This window comes from Heliconius melpomene, chromosome 4 (assembly GCF_056956725.1).
Source record: "Heliconius melpomene rosina isolate 202511_hmr_F chromosome 4, ASM5695672v1, whole genome shotgun sequence".
Lineage (NCBI taxonomy): Eukaryota > Metazoa > Arthropoda > Insecta > Lepidoptera > Nymphalidae > Heliconius > Heliconius melpomene.
Genome location: NC_140392.1, coordinates 7553843 through 7575780, shown reverse-complemented (window position 1 = coordinate 7575780; position 21938 = coordinate 7553843). Strand labels below are relative to the sequence as shown.

The 21938-nt window shown below is 33.5% G+C and overlaps 2 protein-coding genes and 3 non-coding genes across 6 annotated transcripts in view; 1 reads left to right on the top strand and 4 right to left on the bottom strand.

Annotated features, from left to right (window-relative positions):
• The window catches only part of Aldh (Aldehyde dehydrogenase), a 13951-nt gene extending 12841 nt beyond the window's left edge, over positions 1–1110 (top strand). Inside the window, exon 11 of the mRNA XM_085185013.1 lies at positions 226–1110. Within this exon, the coding sequence (XP_085041139.1) occupies positions 226–396 (171 nt within the window). The 3' untranslated portion in view covers positions 397–1110. The remainder of the gene's footprint in view (positions 1–225) is intronic.
• LOC146539609 (uncharacterized) lies at positions 945–21938 on the bottom strand. 2 transcript variants are annotated; one of them, XM_085185008.1, is made up of 14 exons: positions 21853–21938; positions 12517–13273; positions 11916–12097; positions 11264–11381; positions 10699–10942; positions 10305–10532; positions 9668–9858; positions 8507–9269; positions 8213–8381; positions 7176–7397; positions 6329–6429; positions 4319–4415; positions 3083–3566; positions 945–2762 (listed from the first exon to the last, which is right to left on the bottom strand). In XM_085185008.1, the coding sequence occupies exons 1-14, from the start codon at positions 21921–21923 to the stop codon at positions 2088–2090; spliced, it is 4302 nt and encodes a 1433-aa protein (XP_085041134.1). In that variant the 5' UTR covers positions 21924–21938; the 3' UTR covers positions 945–2087. The 2 variants fall into 2 exon arrangements, with proteins under 2 accessions (XP_085041134.1, XP_085041135.1); XM_085185009.1 differs by lacking the exon at positions 21853–21938 and adding an exon at positions 21381–21775.
• LOC146539612 (5S ribosomal RNA) lies at positions 2902–3020 on the bottom strand. The gene has a single exon (XR_014877980.1). It is a non-coding gene; the product is annotated as a 5S ribosomal RNA (ribosomal RNA).
• Positions 3840–3958, bottom strand: LOC146539611 (5S ribosomal RNA). Its single transcript, XR_014877987.1, has one exon. It is a non-coding gene; the product is annotated as a 5S ribosomal RNA (ribosomal RNA).
• LOC146539610 (5S ribosomal RNA) lies at positions 9389–9507 on the bottom strand. The gene has a single exon (XR_014877986.1). It is a non-coding gene; the product is annotated as a 5S ribosomal RNA (ribosomal RNA).

Below are 21938 nucleotides of genomic sequence, written 5' to 3'. Positions count from 1 at the left end.
TAAAAATCTATAATTGAATATTTGGCAGTGTTATGTTGTGTTTGGAATTATAAACCTAAAAAAAATATATTTGCTTGCAATTATATATAATTGGTTAAGAAAATATATCAATTTTTTGTCCTTTATTTGCAGCGAACAATAGATCTACCATTAGGTTAGGTTAGTTTCAGGATAATCTATTGATTATGGGACAGCCTGTATGTACTAATAAAAATTCTCCTTCAGGGTCTACAAGCGGGCACAGTATGGGTGAACGACTATAACGTGTTCAGCAACCAAGTGCCTTTTGGTGGGTTCAAGCAATCTGGTGTCGGCCGCGAAAATGGAGCTTACGGTATTAAAAACTACACTGAAGTTAAAGCTGTATATGTTAAAGTACCTGAGAAGAATTCATAAACTATTTTGACTTGACTATTTTTTTAACAAATCGGAATCATTCATAATGTCTTAAGATATGTGTATATTCAATATTTTGACTATAAAAATATGTATAATCAATTCTTCGGCTTCGTATAAACACTATTTTTTATACCAGAAATACTAATAAAATTATCTTAATTTTTTTACGGTACAGTCGCTATAAATACAGAACGAAATTACTAGTAAAACATATATAAATATGTAATCGCCTTATATTTTTAGTACACTCGTGTATAATTTTATATTTTTGACATGTTTTTTTACGTTTTTGTTGTATTGAAGTATTAAAATTTAAGAATATTTTTATGAGATTTGTTATTTTTGTACTGACAACCAGAATCGTAGACTAAGCCGTATTTACTTAAAAGTATATAATTATATATTGTATTTTATGATAATGTTTATTAACCATTAAGTATTTTTCTCAAATGAAAGAGTGAATATAAAAAGAATTGACAATATTACTAGACGAGTTTATATGTTAGACTCATAAAGTCCCATTTACAGTTTACTTTTTTATAATAAATATATATATATATATATTTCATTACAATGAATACAGGAAAATTAATGCATTTCTAAGTATTCTAGTGATTTATAGTGTCCTTAATAAGCCATACTATATTAGCTTTAATTATAGAAATATGTAATAATTATATTAAAATGGTTAAATAAAAAACTTTTTCATAAGTAACGTATTTTATTTTAACAATTACGTCTAAAATCAACACCTTCGTAACGTCTTTAATACTCTCTTAATAGCAAAACACTTTGAAAACTTTACTTTCAGAAAATAGTGTAAAAAGTAAGGAAAATCATATACAGGGTGGAAGAGGCAGCGCTCCTTTTACTGAAACTGCATATAGGGTAAAATATTTCAAACCCAAAACTAAAGAAATGAATCAAGGTACCTCAACAGTTTGGAGTTAGAATTTTTTTTTTTTCATTTTACGATTTTTACATACCTGTATTTCGTGTGACGCATACGTGTGTGTGCGACGTTGCCGCTTTGACAGATAAGTGTGTGCGTGTTTATGTTATATTTTACAAATGGCATTTTATTTAAAAACGATAATTTTATTATTTATTTTGTTTGAAAAAATAACTTTTTCATTTTTGGGTTTTTTTTTCTGAATTATATTAGGCTTTTATAGAGTAGTTTAAAACTGTGGTTTCATTTAAAGTGGTGCTGACAATTCCACCTGTATATATGCATTTTAGTAAACTTTGGTCCGCAATGACGAATCAATAAAATTAAATTAACAAAAAAGAAAAAAGATAAAACTACAAAAAAGAAACGATAAATAAAATTGTGGAAAACTATTCTAAAATCACAACAGTGGAATGTTAAGTGCTACTTAATACTAAAATCACATAGCCTTTCACTATCATTATTCATTTCTAAAAAACAAAATTAAAATGAGACATCTTAAAGAAAACCTATTAAAACGATAAATATCTTTGGGTTCCCTAAATGCGAGTGGACGGTCCAATTATGGCGATATTTTGAAAATTAATACAACAAGAAAGAAACAAAAAAAAATTTTGTACTTTTCAATGGAAGACCAACCACGAATCAGCATTTAATGCTAAGAATTACAAAAATAGAAATCTACCTATAAAAAATAAAAAACAACCTGATCTAATTTTAACAAGGGAATTGTACTTCAGTAGTTGTCGACATCTTCATTGAGAGTTGAAAGATTTTCTTCAGATATTTTCTCAAGACAGCCACAAGTTAAAGGCGTGAGAGTATTAGCTAGGTCCTGTTCAATTTCCCGCTCCAACATTTCAAAATCATCATCAGTCTGACATTTGAGGCATTCGTCAGACGAGGAATCCTGGTAGCACATCACATTTTCAATGTTTAACTCCACTTCGTCTTTATCGTCCTTCATGATAAGGGATGGGCTACTGTTACTTAAAACTCTCGTGTTTTTATCAATACTTTTGATAAATATTTCTGATTTCGGTCGCGCTCTCAACTTGTCGTTCAATCTCTTTAGAGCTGTTAAAGGGGAGGGTCGTTTCTCTTTGGGGAATATTCGTTGGATTCTTTCTTCTATCAGAGAAATGCTCCTTTTAAAGACGACGGTGTCTTTAGGTCGGTCCGTTCCGTCGACGGCGTCTCTAGATTCGGTGTCAGAATTGTCGCACTTGAAGTAAATGGTGTCGCAGCCGTTCTCCTGCTTGACCTTTATGAGGCAGCAGTCGTCCTCCTTCTCGCATAGTATTTCGTGTAGAGAGTCGTGCAGAGGTATAAGCTTAACTTTGCCGCCGAAGTTGTCTTGCATTGTGGACAAGTCGTCATCTATGTACAAGTCTTCGGTGCTTCGAGCTTCCTGCAACGTAGAACGAAAAATGTTATTTTATAAGAAACATACGCTTATAAACGTCAGCCTTAAGTAAAAGTATTGGCCACAACTAAGAAATTTTGAATATGAATTGCATAATAAAAAAAATAAAGTGTATTAGCAAAAAAGCCAACGGCACGCGGTGTTCCCAGGCGGTCACCCATTCAAGTACTGACCGCGCCCGACGTTGCTTAACTTCGGTGATCGGACGAGAACCGGTGTGTTCAACGTGGTATGGACGTTGGCGAACATTTACCTAAAATACACTAACAATAGAAATACAAACAATCATTTAAAACCATATAAACCTGAATAGCACTGAAAGCTTGGCATCTCTTCAACGAATTAATATGCAAATCTTCTCCAGTCAAAGTGTCCTCTACAGAAATATTAAGCTTTTCCTTGCCGCCATTGGAATCACAAATGGTCACATTAACACTATTATCTAACACTTGCAAATTATTCTCGCCGGATCTACTAAATGTGATTTGTAATAAAGGTTTATTATTGCCATTGATTTTAACCTTCGAAAATGATTTTGGAAGGTCTTTCCTAGCGTTTTTTTCAGTTTGTTCACCATTTTTCAAAGATTCCATAATATTTGCCACACCTTTGTTCAAATATTCGTCAGATTTGTATAAGCTGTGTGTGGAACCTGAAATATTGTCCTCCATTTCGGTGACCAAATGCTGAAATTCTTTGCGTATGAGATCTCTTATAAATTCTTCTATGCTCAATGTGTCTGTGGATTGGTCGATTTTTGTTTCAACAACTAAATCTTCGGTTATCGTTCTGCAAATGAAATATTTATTTTAATTTTGTTTCTTATTTATTTCATATTGGTATCATCAATTAATCAATTAATTATTTTAATTTCCTCGCCCTGACAACAATACAAAATGTGACAATTGTATGGTTAAAGTGGAGAAGTGAGTGTCAACACTAGGCTCCCTCTGCCTACCCAACTATATGCGGGAAAAAAATTGAAGTGTCTTTTTTTCGGGTTTCTTTGCTGCTTATTCGTTTTAGTATCGAAAATGCTAATTTAGAAAAAAACGCCAAAAAAGCCAACGGCACGCGGTGTTCCCAGGCGGTCACCCATCCAAGTACTGACCGCGCCCGACGTTGCTTAACTTCGGTGATCGGACGAGAACCGGTGTGTTCAACGTGGTATGGACGTTGGCGACAGAATGATTAAAATATATGAACTATTATTGTATACTATTACACCTAATATCTCCAAATTTTCAAATCTAATAATAAAATAAATATAATACGCTGTTTTGTTCAAATTTAATTTTAAGACAACTACGGACTGACATGTAACATCATCCAAATTTTTACTTATTAGTTCCAATTAATAAAACTAAAATTATTAAAAAGAAGTGCAATTAAATTTGAGTATATTAGCGTTCGTAGATCACACTGTATCCCGCTCATAGCAGGGTAGGTAGAGAAGGCGCTTCACATATTATATCTGTCACGTAATATAAAAAAATAACTGACGTATTCATAGCTATTCTATATAAATATAAAATAAATACCCTTTTTCTGAAGCTTTCCTCCAAGTAGCTTCTTGTGGGTGGAAATTCATACTTTTGGATATAGCTTCACGCGCTTGGCAGTACTGCTCCCAGTGAGCTAGAAATGAAAAAAACAATGCACAGAAAATAATTCTCATATTAATGATAAAACGTATAAGCGAATATATAATATAAATAATTAAATATATATATATATATACATTTTATTTTATTTTGATAAGTTTAAAAACATACATTTATTATTTGTTAATAAAACAACTCTTAATTTAAACGAAATATTTATTAAGTTAGTTACAGACAATATTAAAATAAAATATTTCTTTATGAATAACTACTATTAAAAGAATTAATAAATACCTTCACCTCAGAAATAAATTAAGCACTATAATAGTACTACGTACTTTATATTTAGAACTACATGAGAAAAAAAAAATAAACAATTACCATTGTGTTAAAAAATACAAAACTTATTAACTTACATACTTAAATATTATTATTTCTCTACAATGAAGGGGGCTATAAATAGCATACAGAATAGTTGAATAGTGATTATATACAGTTTAGACATTCCATTTTCCATCTTTAGCCAGATCCGAGAAATTGTCTTAGAATAGAATAGAATAGAATATACTTTTTTGCACACATAAAAGAAATATATAGAAAGAACAACACAAATAAAATTTAAAGAAAAACACGTATGCAAAGGCGGTCTTATTGCTTTAAGCAATCTCCACGAGAAATAGATTAATTAATTAATTTAATTTATAGAAAATAAAATCTACGCTTGGGGTTGAACTCACAACCATAGCATCTACAGTCAAACTGATCCCACTGCGCCAATATTGCCTCAATGATATTTATCGTGAATAAAGCAATTCCCTGACCACTGCATATATTAAAAAAAAAACATAACTTTCACCACTACCACTTAATATTAAAATTATATTTTTCCAAATTATTATATTCATGCAATATTACATATGACTTTTGTTAATTTGTTACATTAAAAAAGATACAATTTTTTATTTAAAAGGGCAATCGTTATTTTTTTCTAAAAGAAATTTAAATAATATGTTTATATGTTATGATATATGTTCACAACTGGGATAAGATAGTAGATGCTCATTCTTTTTAGGACTGTGTCAGTTGTCTAAATATCATTATTATATTAATCAACAAGTGGTACTTGAGCTTTCAATTTGATAATAATTAATATTTAATATTAATTAATATTTACTTAAACATTGTTTACTTTAAAAGTAATTTACTATCTAATTTATTTACTTAAAACAATAAACAAATATAAATTAAGTCATATTATTTTTTCAGATGTTGAAATAAATCAAGGCAGTTAATTATAGCAATATTGGAAATTACATTTGAATTGTCCACCACCACCACCACCACCACCATGTAGTAAAATAATATTTAGTAAATTTACATTAGAATTGTCCGTAACCAATGTTTTATATAGGCAACTTCCTCACGTAGAAATATAAATAATTTTAGCAACGCTATTACTTATATATTTGAAATAATATTAATAAAATAAAACCTTATACCAATAATAATATTGTGGACTGCATGGTTGTGGATTCCAATTTATTGTTACATTTAAGAAATAACTCTTCTTCTTTTTCAATTATACGTAAGAAAAAGAAAGAAATCAGAGATATTATAAATATACAATAGAATTATCTATTTAAGTTACGTGACCTTTCGTTTGAAATGTTTCAATTGCTAAAGAGGATGGCTTCCAAGAAACTCTATCCAAATCCGGGTAACATATTTTTTTTTATTGTATTTACTTATATAATAAAAGATATACAGAATATATAATTAAAAGACACCCCCTCCAGAAAATATTATAAAGTTTAATGTTAAAGAAGCAATATGGGCGTAACATCTGTGCTATATATTTATTTTAAATACAGTTATAACAAACGATAATAAACTAAATTAGTGTTATAGCCATATTTTATATAGAGAAATATAAATAATTTCCCTTACCAGGTTTATGTGTAAGTGGTCTTCGAGAAGCCAGTTGAGGTAGAGACTGTCGTAGTACGTCCACGCAATGTGAGGCTGGTTTGACTGCTGGTACTCGTCCTCTGTAGAATATTATAATGTTATATCTATATATATATAAAAGGACATGCTCTCACAGCCGTAACCGCTAATGGCAGAAACGTGAAAATTGGACAGATGTTTATTTTCGTAATCGACATCTAGTGGATGTCGATTGAAGAAGTGATTTTGAAAAATTTTTTTAATCCTGAAAGGGTGAAATAGGGGTGGTAATTGTGTAAGTAAAAATCTTTAAATTGGCACCGATTATTATCGATCGATCGATATAAAATTCAGCCTCTTAAAAATATTTCATTGAACACATGTTTCATGGTTGATTAGAATTCACCCCTAAAGGTGCAAATGAGCAGGCGAAGCTGTGCGCGTATATAATAAAAAGCTTAAGTGTTTGTTTGGTTGAATGCACTAGTCTCAGGAGGTATTGAATTTTTCAAAATGAGTTTGTGTTGGGTAGCGCATTCTCCTAGGAAGGTATATTATGTCACGTTGATAGTTTCCATATACAGTACCCGCGGTTCGAGTTATCTCTAGACCGTCACGGCGTAGCGGCGAAGCGTGCTATTGTAAGCGCGACAGTTGTAGGTTCGATTCGCACCAAAGAATAAATTATTTTTATTTCCTCGGTCTAGAAACAAGATAAAGCGGCATTGACTTCCGCTATTCAACACACTCTCGAAAATTGGACTATGCGTGAGGGACGGAGTGTTTTAATACTATATTCCCTCTGCCTGCCCTTGTTATATGTGAAATATATTCCTCCAAAACATACCGAGGATTTGCCGTAGAATACTCCGGCAAGGATAGAGATCTTTTATTATTAGCTTCATATATCCATTTTTCATGTATAGCCACTAATGGTTTCACATTGACAGAGGCAAGTGCATCGTCTAATTTTGTATCAACCGAGGACTTCATGCAATTGAGTGATCGAGCCCGTTCTAGTTGTGGTTCTACTTCCAAGTCCAAGAAATCTGCTGGTGGATCGCTTACTCTGGAAATTTGTACATGTTTCATATTTTAATATGAAATAAATAAAGGCAAAGCGCGGCGTTCACTTCCGCCACTCATCACGCAATGCCTTGGGAATTCGGCGGAAAGTGGGGGAAATATATGAAGCTAGTGTTTGCTATTTTTACTCTTTTACGTGATATTAACAGGAAAAATCTACCGTTCTATGTTCTCTAAAGGTTTTAGAGACATTACAATTAAAGTAGTAGAGCTCATGGCTAAATTTTGTCTAAACATATGAAGAAAAACAAATTTGTTTATATAATATTATTGAATGGAAATTGAATTTACAACTGTAATATTAAGGCCGCCGTGGCACAGGGGCACAAGCATCTGTTTACACATGACGGTTGCACACGACGGTTATGGGTTCGATCCCCGCTTGGGGAAATTAATTATTTAATATTTTCATTCCCTCGCTGTGGTAACAAGGTAGAGCGTGGAGAAAAGTTCCGCCACTTAACACGCGTTGCTTCAAGATTTCATTGGTGCGAGGGAATCGGAGTTTCAATGGGTTTCCTCTGCCTATCCGGCTATATGCGAGATATATAATAATGCAGGATACAGCAATAAGCTGAAAAATAAACTGGTATATACAGACTTCGCCACACCGATCTCCTCGTTATTATCAATATTTTAAAATATAACTTTTCAAAGTTCTATCTCATTTGATATTTACACCGTAATTGAACCGCGGGCAACACTTATTGCTGTATATGAAAATAATAATATAGCAAAAACCTTTCAATTATATCATATTAAGTTAGTTTAATTTTCCTTTTTCAAGAAGGTACGCACCTTCTCAAGCCCGTATAACTATTCCGAATAGTACTGACACTCGACGCACCACATGACGTTTCATCATTCCTCTCCTGATTCGACGATAAATCTTCAGATTTATCTTCCTTTTCTAAAGATGGATTTGTTGAAGACAATATAACAGTGTCGGATCGCTTTGTATCAGTATCTGAAATATATGAATAAAAAAAAATAATAAAAAAGAAATATTTCATCTAAACCCTTTCATGGCGGTCACAACTCGTTGATCGTACTATAAATATAATAAGAGCATATGAAAAATCTTTACATTACCTTCACTACTAGGAGCTAGAGAGGAACTTTTCGAAGCACTGCTCTTAAACACATTTAATTCACCAGACAACCACGCGTTCTTTCTCAGTTTATTACTTCTAGCAATAGGCGTCGTTGGCAAACTGTAATTCTTTATATTGAAATTATACGACGAACGTTCATTATTCTCTTTCTCTTTTAAAATAGTCTTAATAGAATCCAAATTAAATTCTGGCACTTTAATATGTAAGGGCTTATATGATTTTGGTGTAAAACTTCGACTCAGCTTAGCTGTGGGACGCTCAGCACTTTGCTCTTTATTACTATCGTCATTGAAAGCAAAATTGCTTAAACGTGTATCTGGAGTTAAGATACTACAATATTCTGTTGAATCAGTTTTATACAATGTTCCTGGTGTTTCCATATCTTTGATTCTTGCACGTATATTTGGCATTGGAGTGGAATAAGCGCTTAGCGAGTCTTTTTCTTGAATACTATTAAAATTACTTGGTGTTTGGTCTTCATCATCAGAAATGAAACATTTTTCCGATGTATAAGATGTGAGAAAATGAGTTTTTCGTATAGTTTCATATAAGGGGCTCTCTGAGTTTCTTTCGCTTTGATTCTCATCGACAGTGTCTTGTTTGTGAATAATGACTTTATGTTCTATGTTTTTTGGACTTAAACATTCTGAGTCGGTGGGTGATGATACATCATATGTACTCGATTTTCTCTTCGACAGTCTGGCTGGGATGACGATATATTCGATCTCATCAAGATTTCGCTAAAATAATTAATTAAATAAATAATTTTAAAAATTATATAAAACAGAACAAAATTTCTCGAGAATTATATTAAATATTTCGAATTATATATTTTTTTCATACATAAACATAACAAAAAAGCCAACGGCACGCGGTGTTCCCAGGCGGTCACCCATCCAAGTACTGACCGCGCCCGACGTTGCTTAACTTCGGTGATCGGACGAGAACCGGTGTGTTCAACGTGGTATGGACGTTGGCGACTAACTTTAATTATTTCTCAAATATAATAAAAATTATATGCTAAATAAAATAATGTGGAAACAAAAAAGTAACTGTAAGGCGTAATAACCTAGTAGGCGGGACTACACTAAAACTTAGTATTAATACGAGATAGAATAATACAAAAGTAATATATCACCTTTACACTCAACAAAGTAGTTTGCAAAGACGCCAAGTCCATACGGTTATCACGTTTCAAGGCCAGCCCCCTTTGCAGCAGTGATAAGAGACTACCCGGATATGTGCCGTCTAGGGGTAGGTCGATACCAACATTTTGTAGGTAGATTTGTTTTAATGTATCGTACGATTGAGACTTGAAGGGTAGAGTGGCTGGAATAGAATAGTTTAATTAATAGATGTTTTTAGTATAAAAAATAAGGAAGCTTCAGGCTTTTACAGATATACAGCAGGAGAGGCAGAGGGAACTTAGTGTTAATACACTGTATTCCTCACTCTCTGCTCAATTTCAAGACATTACATTACAGTCATGTTGATTAGCGGTATTCAACGCCGAGCTTTGTCTACCAGAGCAAATAAATAAAAATAATACGTTTACTATTGTAAGAATAATACGTTTATCAATACTAATTACTCGAATCGGCATCGAACTCGTAACCTGTTGCATTTGCAATCGCACGCTTGTGCGCTTGCGCAACGACTGCTTCAATACAATTTATGAAAAGATATTGTATATTTTGGCTATAATATAACAAATAAGTAAATAGCTTCAAACGGTGAAAAACTCAGGGGAAAAACGGGTAAAAAAATATACAAACCGTTACAACACTCCCAAATAATAGCACATAAAGAATAAACATCACTCTTCGAACACAAATACACCAAGCCGTCTTCATCTGGTACAAACAGTTCCGGTGCCTGCCATCTGTAATGTTCCGATTCAGAATACGCCTTATAATGCTTAGATACTGCATTGGCGTTGAGATAGGCTTCGGAGGAACGTTGGGAGAGTAGGGGTTCAAATTCGGATATAGCGTCTCTTGTATCTGGAAATTTAATTTGTATTGGATATTGGAATAACTGTTAAAGCTCTATAAGAAACTATTCACTTATTAATTTCCCACGGATGCTTGCACGTAAACGAGAGGTGTGTTTCTTTCTTTTCTAAACAAATATGAGAAAATTTGTACTTACAATAAAATAATCTCTTACCAGTCATATTGACGTACACCGGTTCCGGAGTATAAACCTCATAGTGTTTCATCTCTTTCTCCTTCCTCTGTGTCAATTTCACGCAACATCCAAGATCTGCCAGCTTGGCGGTATCTTGGGCAGTGATAACGACGCTCATACTAGATAACTCGGTGTGCAAATATCCGTGCATACGCAGAAAAACTAAAGCATTCGCTATATCTAATGCATAGTGTATTGATGTTTGCGCACTTAGAATTCTCCCCTAAAAATAATTAAATTATGAATTAAAAAAAAAATCAGCTTCACGCTGTATCCCGCACACAGCAGGGTAAGCAGAAGGAACCTAGTGTTAAGACACTCCGGTCCCCACTTTCTGCCGAATTCTGCAGGCATTGGGTGTTGAGGGGCAGAACTCAACGCTGCGCTTTGCCTCGACACCAGAGCGGAGAAATGTAAATATAAACGTAAGTAAATATTTCACTTCCTCGAGTGGGGATCGAACCCACAACCGTCGCGTTACAGTCACACCCTTGTGCCGCTGCGCCACGACCTCCTCAATAAAGTAAAAGTCTAACCGTCCTACCTGCACATGGAGTACTCCAAACAATGTGTCGATACATCTTTCACATATAATGTGAACATTATTTTGGACATCCGGATAGAGGCCCATGAGTAGTATTATATTTGGGTGGCGACATTTTCTGAAATAATATTCAAGTAGCATTTTATTAAATACACTCATAGATATTTAGGACAAAAACTTTTAAAGAGTAAGTGATATTATGTGAAAAATTAAAAAGCTCTAATTGTATCTAATAATAGAAAAAAAAATTATTTAACTCTTATATTCATTGGTAAATGCAGTCATCTATATATATAAAAGGTCACTCACTCATCACGAAATCTCAGAAACTACAAGTGACAGGAATCTCAAATTTTGCATAGGAGTTACTTATAGGGCGTAGGTGCTCGCTAAGACGGGAATTTGCAATATTCGACTTCTTAGGGGTTGTTTTTGGGGTCGAAAGTTTGTATGAAACTTCGTTACTACAAATGTTAGGAGTCTCAAATTTTGCATAGACGTCACTAGGACGTAGTCATGGAGACAGAAATTAATAATAACATAACGCGGGTGAAACCGCGAGCGGGCCGCTAGTTTATTTATAAAATCGATAAAAAAATATATACTATTTCAATTCGCACATTATATGGGTACAATTTATTAACTAATCTACCTTAATATATTTATCTCCATATTTTGTTTTTTTTTGACATTTTCTATAGTAACTCCAGATAGTTTCTTGATTTGTACCGGCACCACACCCCATTTTCCATGGCTCCATGTTTTGGCCTTATCTAAGGTTACATTTAAGTTCGAAGCACTTGCTATTGGCAGTCCAAATGTACTTGTGTCACTCTGTAACACAAAAATAGATTAAAATTCAAATTCAGCTTCACGCTGTATCCCGCACACACTAGGGTAGGCAGAGAGAACCTCGTGTTAAGACACTCCGTTCCCCACTTCCCGCCTAATTTTGGACGCATTGCGTGTTGAGTGGCGGAACTCAACGCCGCGCTTTACCTCGACACCAGAGCGAAGAAATGAAAATATAAATTTAAATAAATATTTTCTTTCCTCAAATGGGGATCGAACCCACGACCAGTCGATTTAATAGCACACTTTTTGCCCCTGCGGTACGACTGACCTGAAATTAACAAAAAATTGGCTAATTGATATTTTATTATTTTTATTCCATATAAACTAAATTATATATTTTAAGATAAGATTTTTATGACTTCTTACGAGTAATGAGAAATATTTTCAGTGAAACATACTTTACTGTCGTCTGATTTGCTGGTGTTGATAGACGGAGCCTGTTGTAACTGCTCATCAGCCCACTGGTCAAAGTGTTTCAGTTCACTCATCACTTCCCACAACTTTTCTTCGCAACTGTCGTTTTTTTGACTTTCCGAGCTCGGGGTCGACGTGTTTATATCTCCAGCGGCGTTCAGCCCATCCACTTCGTCATCTTCTCGTCTCTCACCGTCCAGAAATCTCTTAGCATCGAAGGGGAGGGAATTATTTTTATAGAAAAATGGCGGTGATAAAGGTTGATTATCGTCGAAATCTATTTGCTTTTGTACAAAGAAGTCTGGTGAACGTTTGTTAGAACGTTTACTTGACCGGCGCGGCTCCGAATAGGACATCCCAAACGTATTACCCGGCATGAAAACTTGGTTTTGGAACAGGAACTGTACATTTGGGACACCTTCGTAGCCCGTTTCTTCAGAATGGGCGCTACGTGCACGTTTGTGTAACTTTTTCTTGTACTTAATGGCGGACTTTTTTTCATAATTAAAAGTGTTGTCAGGGTCTCCAGTACAGTCGGTGCAAGATACTGGCAACGAATGGCGTCCACATTTTTTCCTAACGGGAGTTGTTTGTATTTCCCGATTGCCCACAGATCTTCGAGCTTGGAACTCTGCGAGGTCTCGTTTGTACTCCTCGGTCCGAATTGTACCCACTGATGCGGGTGGATCCTCTGCCGTGGTCGATGGGCTTACGTGACCGGTGGTGACGGTTACACGTTCCCTGAAAATAAATACATAACATTTGAAAAAATGTTCAGAAGAACGTTTCCAGAATCAGCAGAGCAGTAAATGCGGCAGATATGTGTGTAAATAACATTATATTATAACTTTATTATTTTCTGAACATGTAAAATTTCTTTAAATTTAATTGAACCGTTTAGCTATAACAGTATCAAACAGTAAACTTTCACAATTATAGTCCAAGAATTGATTATTTTAACCATGTAAAAATAAAAAATAAACTTTTTAAAAAAAAAACTTGCGACAGATAAACCAGTTCCATTACTTATAACATTAATCCTATTAGATTATTTTATTTCTTAAAAATCACTTCAAATATATTTATAACTACAAAAATATCAATTTGCCATAAATAATTAGGTTTATGAAAGTATAACGCGTGCATATTGCACATACATACAGAAGTAGGTACACACTGAGTTAAGCGTAACGGATCGACAATAGATACATACATAGATACATACATACTAGAGATAGATGACGTCACCGGACTGCTGCGATGCGAAATTTTACAAATGCACGCCAATAGCGGTTCCATTACAAGTATTGTTATATCTTTTAATTATACAGTAAAAAATAATTGCTAACAATACAGTATGTCTAATTAAATTAAAAAAATTAAAATTGTTATGTTATATTATATGAAAGTTTGGAGAGATTTATTGTGTGTTTTATTGTATTGTTATAGAGATATTTTATATGTTAAAGTTGTTAGTGGCCTGGGTTGTGTGGTGTGGGTTCGATTCTTGCTTACGGGGTTTGAATTTTTTTCTCACTCTGGCTAATAGACAAAGTTCGTGCATGCAAAGAGGGGTCTGGGTGGTCAGTTTCCACCCTAGAATAAAAAGAAGTCCTTGTCCTCCTTGGAACTCCAGAAACTTTAAGTAATAAAAAAATTCCTGAAGAATTAAAAAAAACAAACAAACATATCTGTATAAAACTCAGTCAAATATCAAACCAGTCAACCACCATCCCTCCCCTTAAAATATCTATATATACCCTCCTTGTTTGCTTACTATGTTATATGCGGGATACAGCGTGAAGGGGAAGAGTATGTGCGTCTTTCGAATTTCATTAGAAACCCATTATTATTTTTCCTGTTAGTCGGTGAACAACCATGTTGCTATCTCTATCTTACATATTACACTTAGTGTAAGAAAACATATCAAATGGGAATCTATAACAATTTATCTTTGCCACCTCGTTGCAGATCGCTAATAAGTTGAAGAATACACTCTTTAATATAAAGAATAATCATACTAATATTATAAAATAAGTGAATTAAGTTTTTTGTAATGCTTTAACACCAAAATTACTCAAATTTACTCAGAGATATTAGACAGGACATAGAATAACTATAACAATTAAAAAAAAAAAGTATTAATCTTTTGGCTATAACATAAAAAAAAAAAAAAAACGAACGAAGCCACGTTTGAATATCTAGCATGTACATAAATAACTTACAACAAAACGATAAAAATGTGCAAAAAAACCTAGTTTCTCAAATTAAAACCTCAATAAAATTAGACCAGAAATAAGTGTAATTAAGATACCGTGGGATAGACAGGCAGGCGGCGGCGTTCTAACTGGTTTTTTGCGGCACAGTTCAGTTAGTTTAACTTGCATAGCGGTGAGTAACTCTGAACCGGCCCGCTCGAACAACAATAGTAAACACTTCAACCGTAAATGTGACTAAGCGATGACATTACTTTCTTTTACTTTAGAATATGCCAGCAGATAAAAAATGTACGCAAATTGTGCGTGTTAGTTAAGTAAAACAAGTGTAAGTTAAGTAAAACAAATGTTAATTATTTATTGAGATTTGTGACTATAACGCAACAGTTCTGGGTTCGATTCCCTTTCGGGGGAACGTACTATTAATTATTAATATGTTCATTTCTTCGTTCTGGTGAAAAACCAAGTGAGAAGTACGGCGTTGAGTTCTGCGACAGCCACACATTCATTGCCTCGAAAATTAGGCGAAAAGTGGAGAATTGTCTTAACACTCTTATATGCAGTTAAATTTCTCTAAGATAATACTGTTGACTTTTTAGCAAGTTTAGTAGCCTAGCTAGTATTACAAGTTAAATTTAAATTAAATTACTAATTTTTATAAAGCTTACAAAGAAACTCAAAGCCATATAAATATGAACATTTATATAGACTCTACTGCAGGAAACAGACCGGTATCTCATGCTGGTACTGTATATTAAGCTCATCTTATTTGAGGTCCGAACTTGATAAGACTAAGAATTCTACTATACTGGTAGTAGGTAAAATTCTTTTCGTGGACCCAATTGTTACTTCCCACTTCTTATCAAAAAATAAAATAATAAAGCCACATTAAGGATAAGGAAAACAAACGTATTACCTATACCTATGTTTTATATATAAAACTTTTACAAAGTGCTAGTGACAATAACAATAGAAAGAGATACAAATCTTACATTTTCTAAAAACAGCAAAACTATTTATTTTTCAATTGTGAAAAATATAAAAAAAAAAAATGAATACTAGCCTCAGCTTCACGCCGTAACCTGCATATAGCAGAGGGAACCTAGTGTTAAGACGAATGTAGGACCACCAACGCATAACAAACTATCAATAAAAGAAACGGCAATAAGTTTTCACAAAAGCCATACAGACAGACTATTACAATTATAATAATACCCACCCATACAGTATAAAAAAATGACGTCTTACGTGTTCGAACGATCCATTAAGCAATAAAAATAATAATAATAAAAAAAAACAACAGTAGTTTCGAAACGGCGATTAAAGTAAGTTACACGCTATGTATCTAAGAATTAGCCATGATCGTCTCCACTACTGGCCGAGTCACGAAATAAAGAATTGAAATCGAAATATCCATAGTTCTCCACTTTCGATAGTGATGGTTTTTTAATTTTTTTTTATGTAAAAAATAAATAAATCAGCTTCACGCCTCACGCGAAATAGTAGGGTACCTAGTGTTTAGACACTCCGCTCCTCAATTTCCGCTGAATTTTGGTTATATTGCTTGTGAAATGGTGGGGGTCAATACCATGCCATTATTAAATGGGAATGGACCACCAACAAACCAGAACCTGTCGTGTTTACAATCGCAAACCACCTGTGCCACGACTAGCCTCAAAATAATATATCTATAGTTATAAATAATATTATGTCTATGTGTAATTGAAATATTTAAAAATTAAAATAAACTTTAATTGATTACTTTTACGCAATAATTGTAATTTAAAATCTAGTTCTGCTCGCGACTTCCTTTACGTGTGCGCCTAAATATATGGCCTAGATAATATCCGTTAAGTGACGTCATTTGCCGGAACAAAGTATCCTTTGTATAAATCCGGATTATGAAATATTAAAATACAAAATTTTTTTAGTATTATTAAGTAAATAAAAATAAGGCCGTTGTGACTTGGAGGCACAAGCTTGCTTGCTAGCTTAATATTTTAATTCCCTAGCTCTTGAGATTTCGGCGGAAAGTGGGCAACAGAAGTCTTAATGTTAACGGAGTGTCCTAACACTAAGTTCTCAAGGTCCCCTCTGCCTACCCTGCTGACATACTGCAGAGAACCCCAACTATTTAACGTAAAAAAAAAAAATATTATGATAATTATGATATTTATTTTGATTTTCATATAATAACTTAAGTAATAGCAATTAAACTATATTCACCATCGTCAACGTATTACGAAATTCTGTCTAAATATTTTTCATTCATTGATATAAAGATAAACGCAACAAAAAATTCTCACAAAAAAATCTTATTTAACGACTATATTATAAGGACCACACAGCTTATTCAAAATCCCAGCACAAAAAAAATGGGATATAATTAAGATATTAGATAAGAGAAAGCCTCGAGATAAATAGAATACTGATAACAAAATGTATTGTAAGTTTAATATTAAAAAATTACATAATCCACGTTAAAAATAGAAAGCATAGCTTCTATAGCTACCTAATTCTTCTGTCACGAAGATAAGCTTACATAAATAAGAGGCTGTCGAAACCATCAATTTTCGTTATTTTTAATACCAATAAGACTAATAGTATCGGTAAATGTAAAGTCTGGTGAAAGTAAAAATTTTCGATACTGTTTTAAACAATGCCCCATTGAGTTATCTCGTGTCGGGCCTTTTGTTGAAATATCAATCACGCCTAAGATTATAGCGGCTTCTATTATTTTATTAAGTTTATAAATGCCAATTGTACGAAGCATGTATTTATTATTAGAAAAAAAGAACGTAAAAAGTCGTGATATATTTTAAAAATGTTTATTAAATAATAGGTAAGTATCTTAAATTAATGGAGTCTACGTGTTTACCGACAGAAAGTAAGTTAATAAATAAAATTTGATAGTACAGATTTAAACCCACTGCTGTTGGAAACCGTCCAAGCACTCTGACAACTAAGCCATAAGTTATCTAAATAAGTATATAAATGAAGTGGACGAGAAATTCTTATAATTATACTACTATAAGCTATAAGTAGATTTTTCAATACATTACAAGTGAAATTGAAAGTTAATTTATTAAAGTTTGGCTATGCTTATTTTAATTCCATTGGCCGTAACTCTCAAAAAATCTTGCAAAACGAATTCACACTTCGATTTTAGCCAAAAAAAAAACACCTGAAACCGATAATAGAAATTGAATAGTTAGGTTTTAGCAAATTTCTAAAGTAAAAGTACGATCTGTTTCGTTCACCAATAAATTTATCTATGACGCATTCCTCGACACTCGATACTGTTGGATACGTTCAGTAAAATCACTAAAAAAATATCATCTGTCCAGACGTAACGTGTAAGTATGCTGAATATAAAATGCTTTATTAATGAAATGAAAATTTCTCTGATGAAAGCAGTAATGGCGTTTAAAATCTTATTGTAATCCTTATATGGCGCATTTTGGATAACTAAGTTAAAAAAAAGGCAGAGGGAACCTAGTGGTAAGAAGACACTCCGTTCTCCACTTTCTGCCGAAATCTGGAGATTGTGTGTTGAGTGTGAACTCAACACCGTTTTGCCGCGACGCTAGAGCGAAGAAATGGAAATATAAACCTAAATAATTATTTCACATTTCACACGATGGCTTCAATAACTAAGATTTTTACAAATAGATTAGTAGAAAAATGTCGAGATAATTTAAGGCGGGCCGGCGTGGTGCAGTGTTATAAGTGTGTGACTGTAGACGCGACGGTTATAGGTTCAATTTGCACTCGGGAAATTAAATATCCTTCTATATAATCCCTCTATTTGCGGGATACAGCGTGAATATGAAAAAACAGTAAGCAGAATATAAATATTCTATTATTCTATTGTTGGGTCGTAAAAAATTACACTTTGGAGTCACGGACGCGGAAGATTCAACCCAATAGTATTATTTATCTTAAATAGCCCGGCAACTGTGTTAAATGCAAGACCAATTTCATCCTGCTATAAGCAAAAAAATATTCGAGGTATTAATGCAAAATAAACAAAGAATAACCGCTATCACAAATCACCTACAAATATTTGTTTTAAAGTAAATACATATAACAAATTACAAAAAAATTAAATTATTGTAACAAAAGTGTAATAAATATATCTAGTACACCCTAATTATAGTTAATTTTAATTAAGCACACACATATACCAATATAAAAACGCAAAATCGATACACCTACTCAGGTTTCTTAACGCGTAACGATGACGGAATCGTACAGACCCCCTTTAATTCCAGGCGGTGGCCAAAAGCACTAAATTAAAACTGCCACTAATTTGGCTTCAATGGTCAATACGGTCATTGAAATCAGGAGTTTTTCGTTAACAATGAATTTGGATTGCCATCGCTATAGATTTTAATGAAAAGGTAAGCCTTTTCGAGCATATGATTGTCAAAGTTTAGGTGGAGACCTGATAACAATGGCTCATGTGTATAACAAATTCCTATATAGGATAGATTAAATTCCCTGCATAACGGTATATATATATAGTAATTTAATCTATCCGCATCCTCTACATGCAATAATTTTTTAATTTTTTTCCTGCTAAATAAGGTAGGTAGGTGCAAAGGTAGTGTCCAGGCACTCCGTTCAGTCCACTGTGTCACAAAGCGTGTTGAGTGACTGAGTGACAAGACTATCGCGAGATAGTCGCACTAAAATATTTTAATATAATCTAAATATTAAAAATTACGATATTATTACAATTAAAATAAACGTTTTCATTTTAATTACTTTTAAAAATCAAGATTATGTACAAAGACTAATATCAAGAGACCTAATGGATGTAAAATAACAAGGCAATTATAAAGGATAATAGAAAGACAAACCTAAATTAAATTCTCTAATAAAAACAATCATCGCAACAAAGGAATTAATTTTATATCTTTCTTGTGTTAAATAAATCTTTATTATAGTATCGCCATTCTCACACTAAGAATTAATAAGACTAGGAAACCGTATAAATATTTTCAACATAGCGGGACAGACCGTAGCTTGTAAGACACGTACAAAATGTGTATAAAAATGTATGGCACACATAAATTGTACTGAGAAACTTATACTTTGATCAAGAAAGATAACTTGAACAAAAACACAATTCAACACCATCGTAGCGCAGCGCACTGCATGACTGATTTCAACGTCGGGAATTCTAATCTCTCTTGGGAAATTATGAAACAGGTGGTTTTGTTTTATTTAACAATGCCTAACTCATGTTTTTTGGCCTCCTCTGCGTTATGTAAGGGGAAACCTAGGGCTAAGACACTCCGTTCCCATTAAGACACTTCCGTAGCCCATTTTTCACCAAATTCTGTAGGTATCGCGTCGGCTTTGCTTCCTTACTAGAACGAGGAAATAAAAATATTTAATATTTTATTCCCCTATGTGGGAATCAAACTCACAACCGTCACGTTTACAGTCGCACACTTGTGCCACCGCACCACACGAGCAATAAAATGTAAAGTAAGCATGTATACGTTTAATAATCTCAATCTTCCGTATAACAATATTTTTTTAGCATTCCATGGATACACCGCACAAGTGCGGGGCCTATCGCATTGCTGGGTGAAGGAGCTCGGAACGGTGCCTGGAACTGGAGACCCAAGCATAGCCCTATTAAGTACATAGCATGGTACGCAGAGAGAGCCTAGTGTTAAGACACTCCGCTCTGCGCTTTGCACCAAATTCTGCATTGCGTATTAAGTGACGAAACTTAACACCGCGCTTGCCTCGACACCATGAAATTAAAATATTAAATATTTAATTTCCTCGTGTGGGAATCGAACGCACCACTTATCGCGTTTATAGTCACATGTTTGTGCACCTGCGCCACGACTGGCTTTGGCCAATATCTATTTATTTATAATTTATTTTACTGGACTAAGTAAATAGAAACTAAAGCTTAGGATTTTATATTTTTGTGATCCGCGTGACTCATAGGATATAAAACGTGACAGAAAAAAGGAAGTTGATTGTAGATACCTACCCACCTAGTTTTCATTAGAATGGACTTTTACCGTTTCGAATTATATCAATAATAAGTGAAGCATGGAAGTAATTAAAATTTATAACTCGTTATTTACATTAAAAGCGGCAAATGATGACTTCAATTGCCTGTGGGAAACATTCAATGTGAGTTTTGTAATGGATTTTTTTTTTTGTTGGTAAAATAGGTCGTCTAATAAGTACGATAATCGTGAGAATGTCGACTTCAGATAACTTTCGTTCGATTGTGTTTTTCTTTTAAGTGCAATTATAATTAAAAAATAAAATTTAAATATGTACTTTGATATCTTTTTATAATTTTCGATCGATTATTATATTAAGTAATATGTAAATACGCCATTTATTGAAATAATCTATAAAATAAATGATAAACGTAAAAGTTTAAACTTTATAATTTCTAAAACACATGAAATTTACAATAAAAATTTATGTATTTAATTAAAAAACCTACTATTAAGTATTCATCAGTAATAAACACTTATTTATAGAGAATTAATCTTGTATAGACCTTTATTAAAGCTAATAAGAAACTCATTCACAGGTTACAAGTAATAACTTGAAATTGAACAAAAACGTAGGTAGGTACATACCGGCGGAGCCACTTCAATACTCCCATTTCTTGCTTCGAAGCCACTTTTTTATCAATTACCAACTAGCACATAGTCATCAAAGAAACGGCACTAACAAAAATACTTTTTGAACAGAAATACCGGCAGCACGAGGAGCACGCGGAACATTACCGGCGCATTAGAATTTAGATTCGATTGCAACAAAAAACGTCTAACAACAATGGTCACCAATATATAGTGCGGTCAGACGGCTCGCGGGCCGCGGCACGGCGGCAATAAACACAGTTGAATTTAGTTTTTTGTACAAATTACTTTTCGTCGCGCTCCGCTGATCCACTTCATCCACTGCACGCCAGTTGAACCTCGCGTCACTCCACACTTCTACACTTTACTGCGCCCGTTAACTAACAAGACGGCGAAGCAATTAATATTACTTCCTAGGGTAGTTAGAAAATAATGTTATGTTTAATTTTAACCAAAAATACTTGTTTACCGATGATCTTTTGACGTTTCCCCATGAGAACATCTTTTTTGAACTTTATATTCATGTATGAATTTTTTCATTATATTTAATTTCGC

What these genes read in the sequence shown, in the direction of transcription:
- LOC146539609 (XM_085185008.1), bottom strand. Translation starts at nt 21,923, where the DNA reads ATGAAAAAATTCATACATGAATATAAAGTTCAAAAAAGATGTTCTCAT. An exon ending in CTACTTTGTTGAGTGTAAAG is followed by an intron (nt 9,270 to 9,667) that starts GTGATATATTAC and finishes TAATTATTTTAG; the next exon opens with CGAAATCTTGATGAGATCGA. An exon ending in AGTTATACGGGCTTGAGAAG is followed by an intron (nt 7,398 to 8,212) that starts GTGCGTACCTTC and finishes ACAAATTTCCAG; the next exon opens with AGTAAGCGATCCACCAGCAG.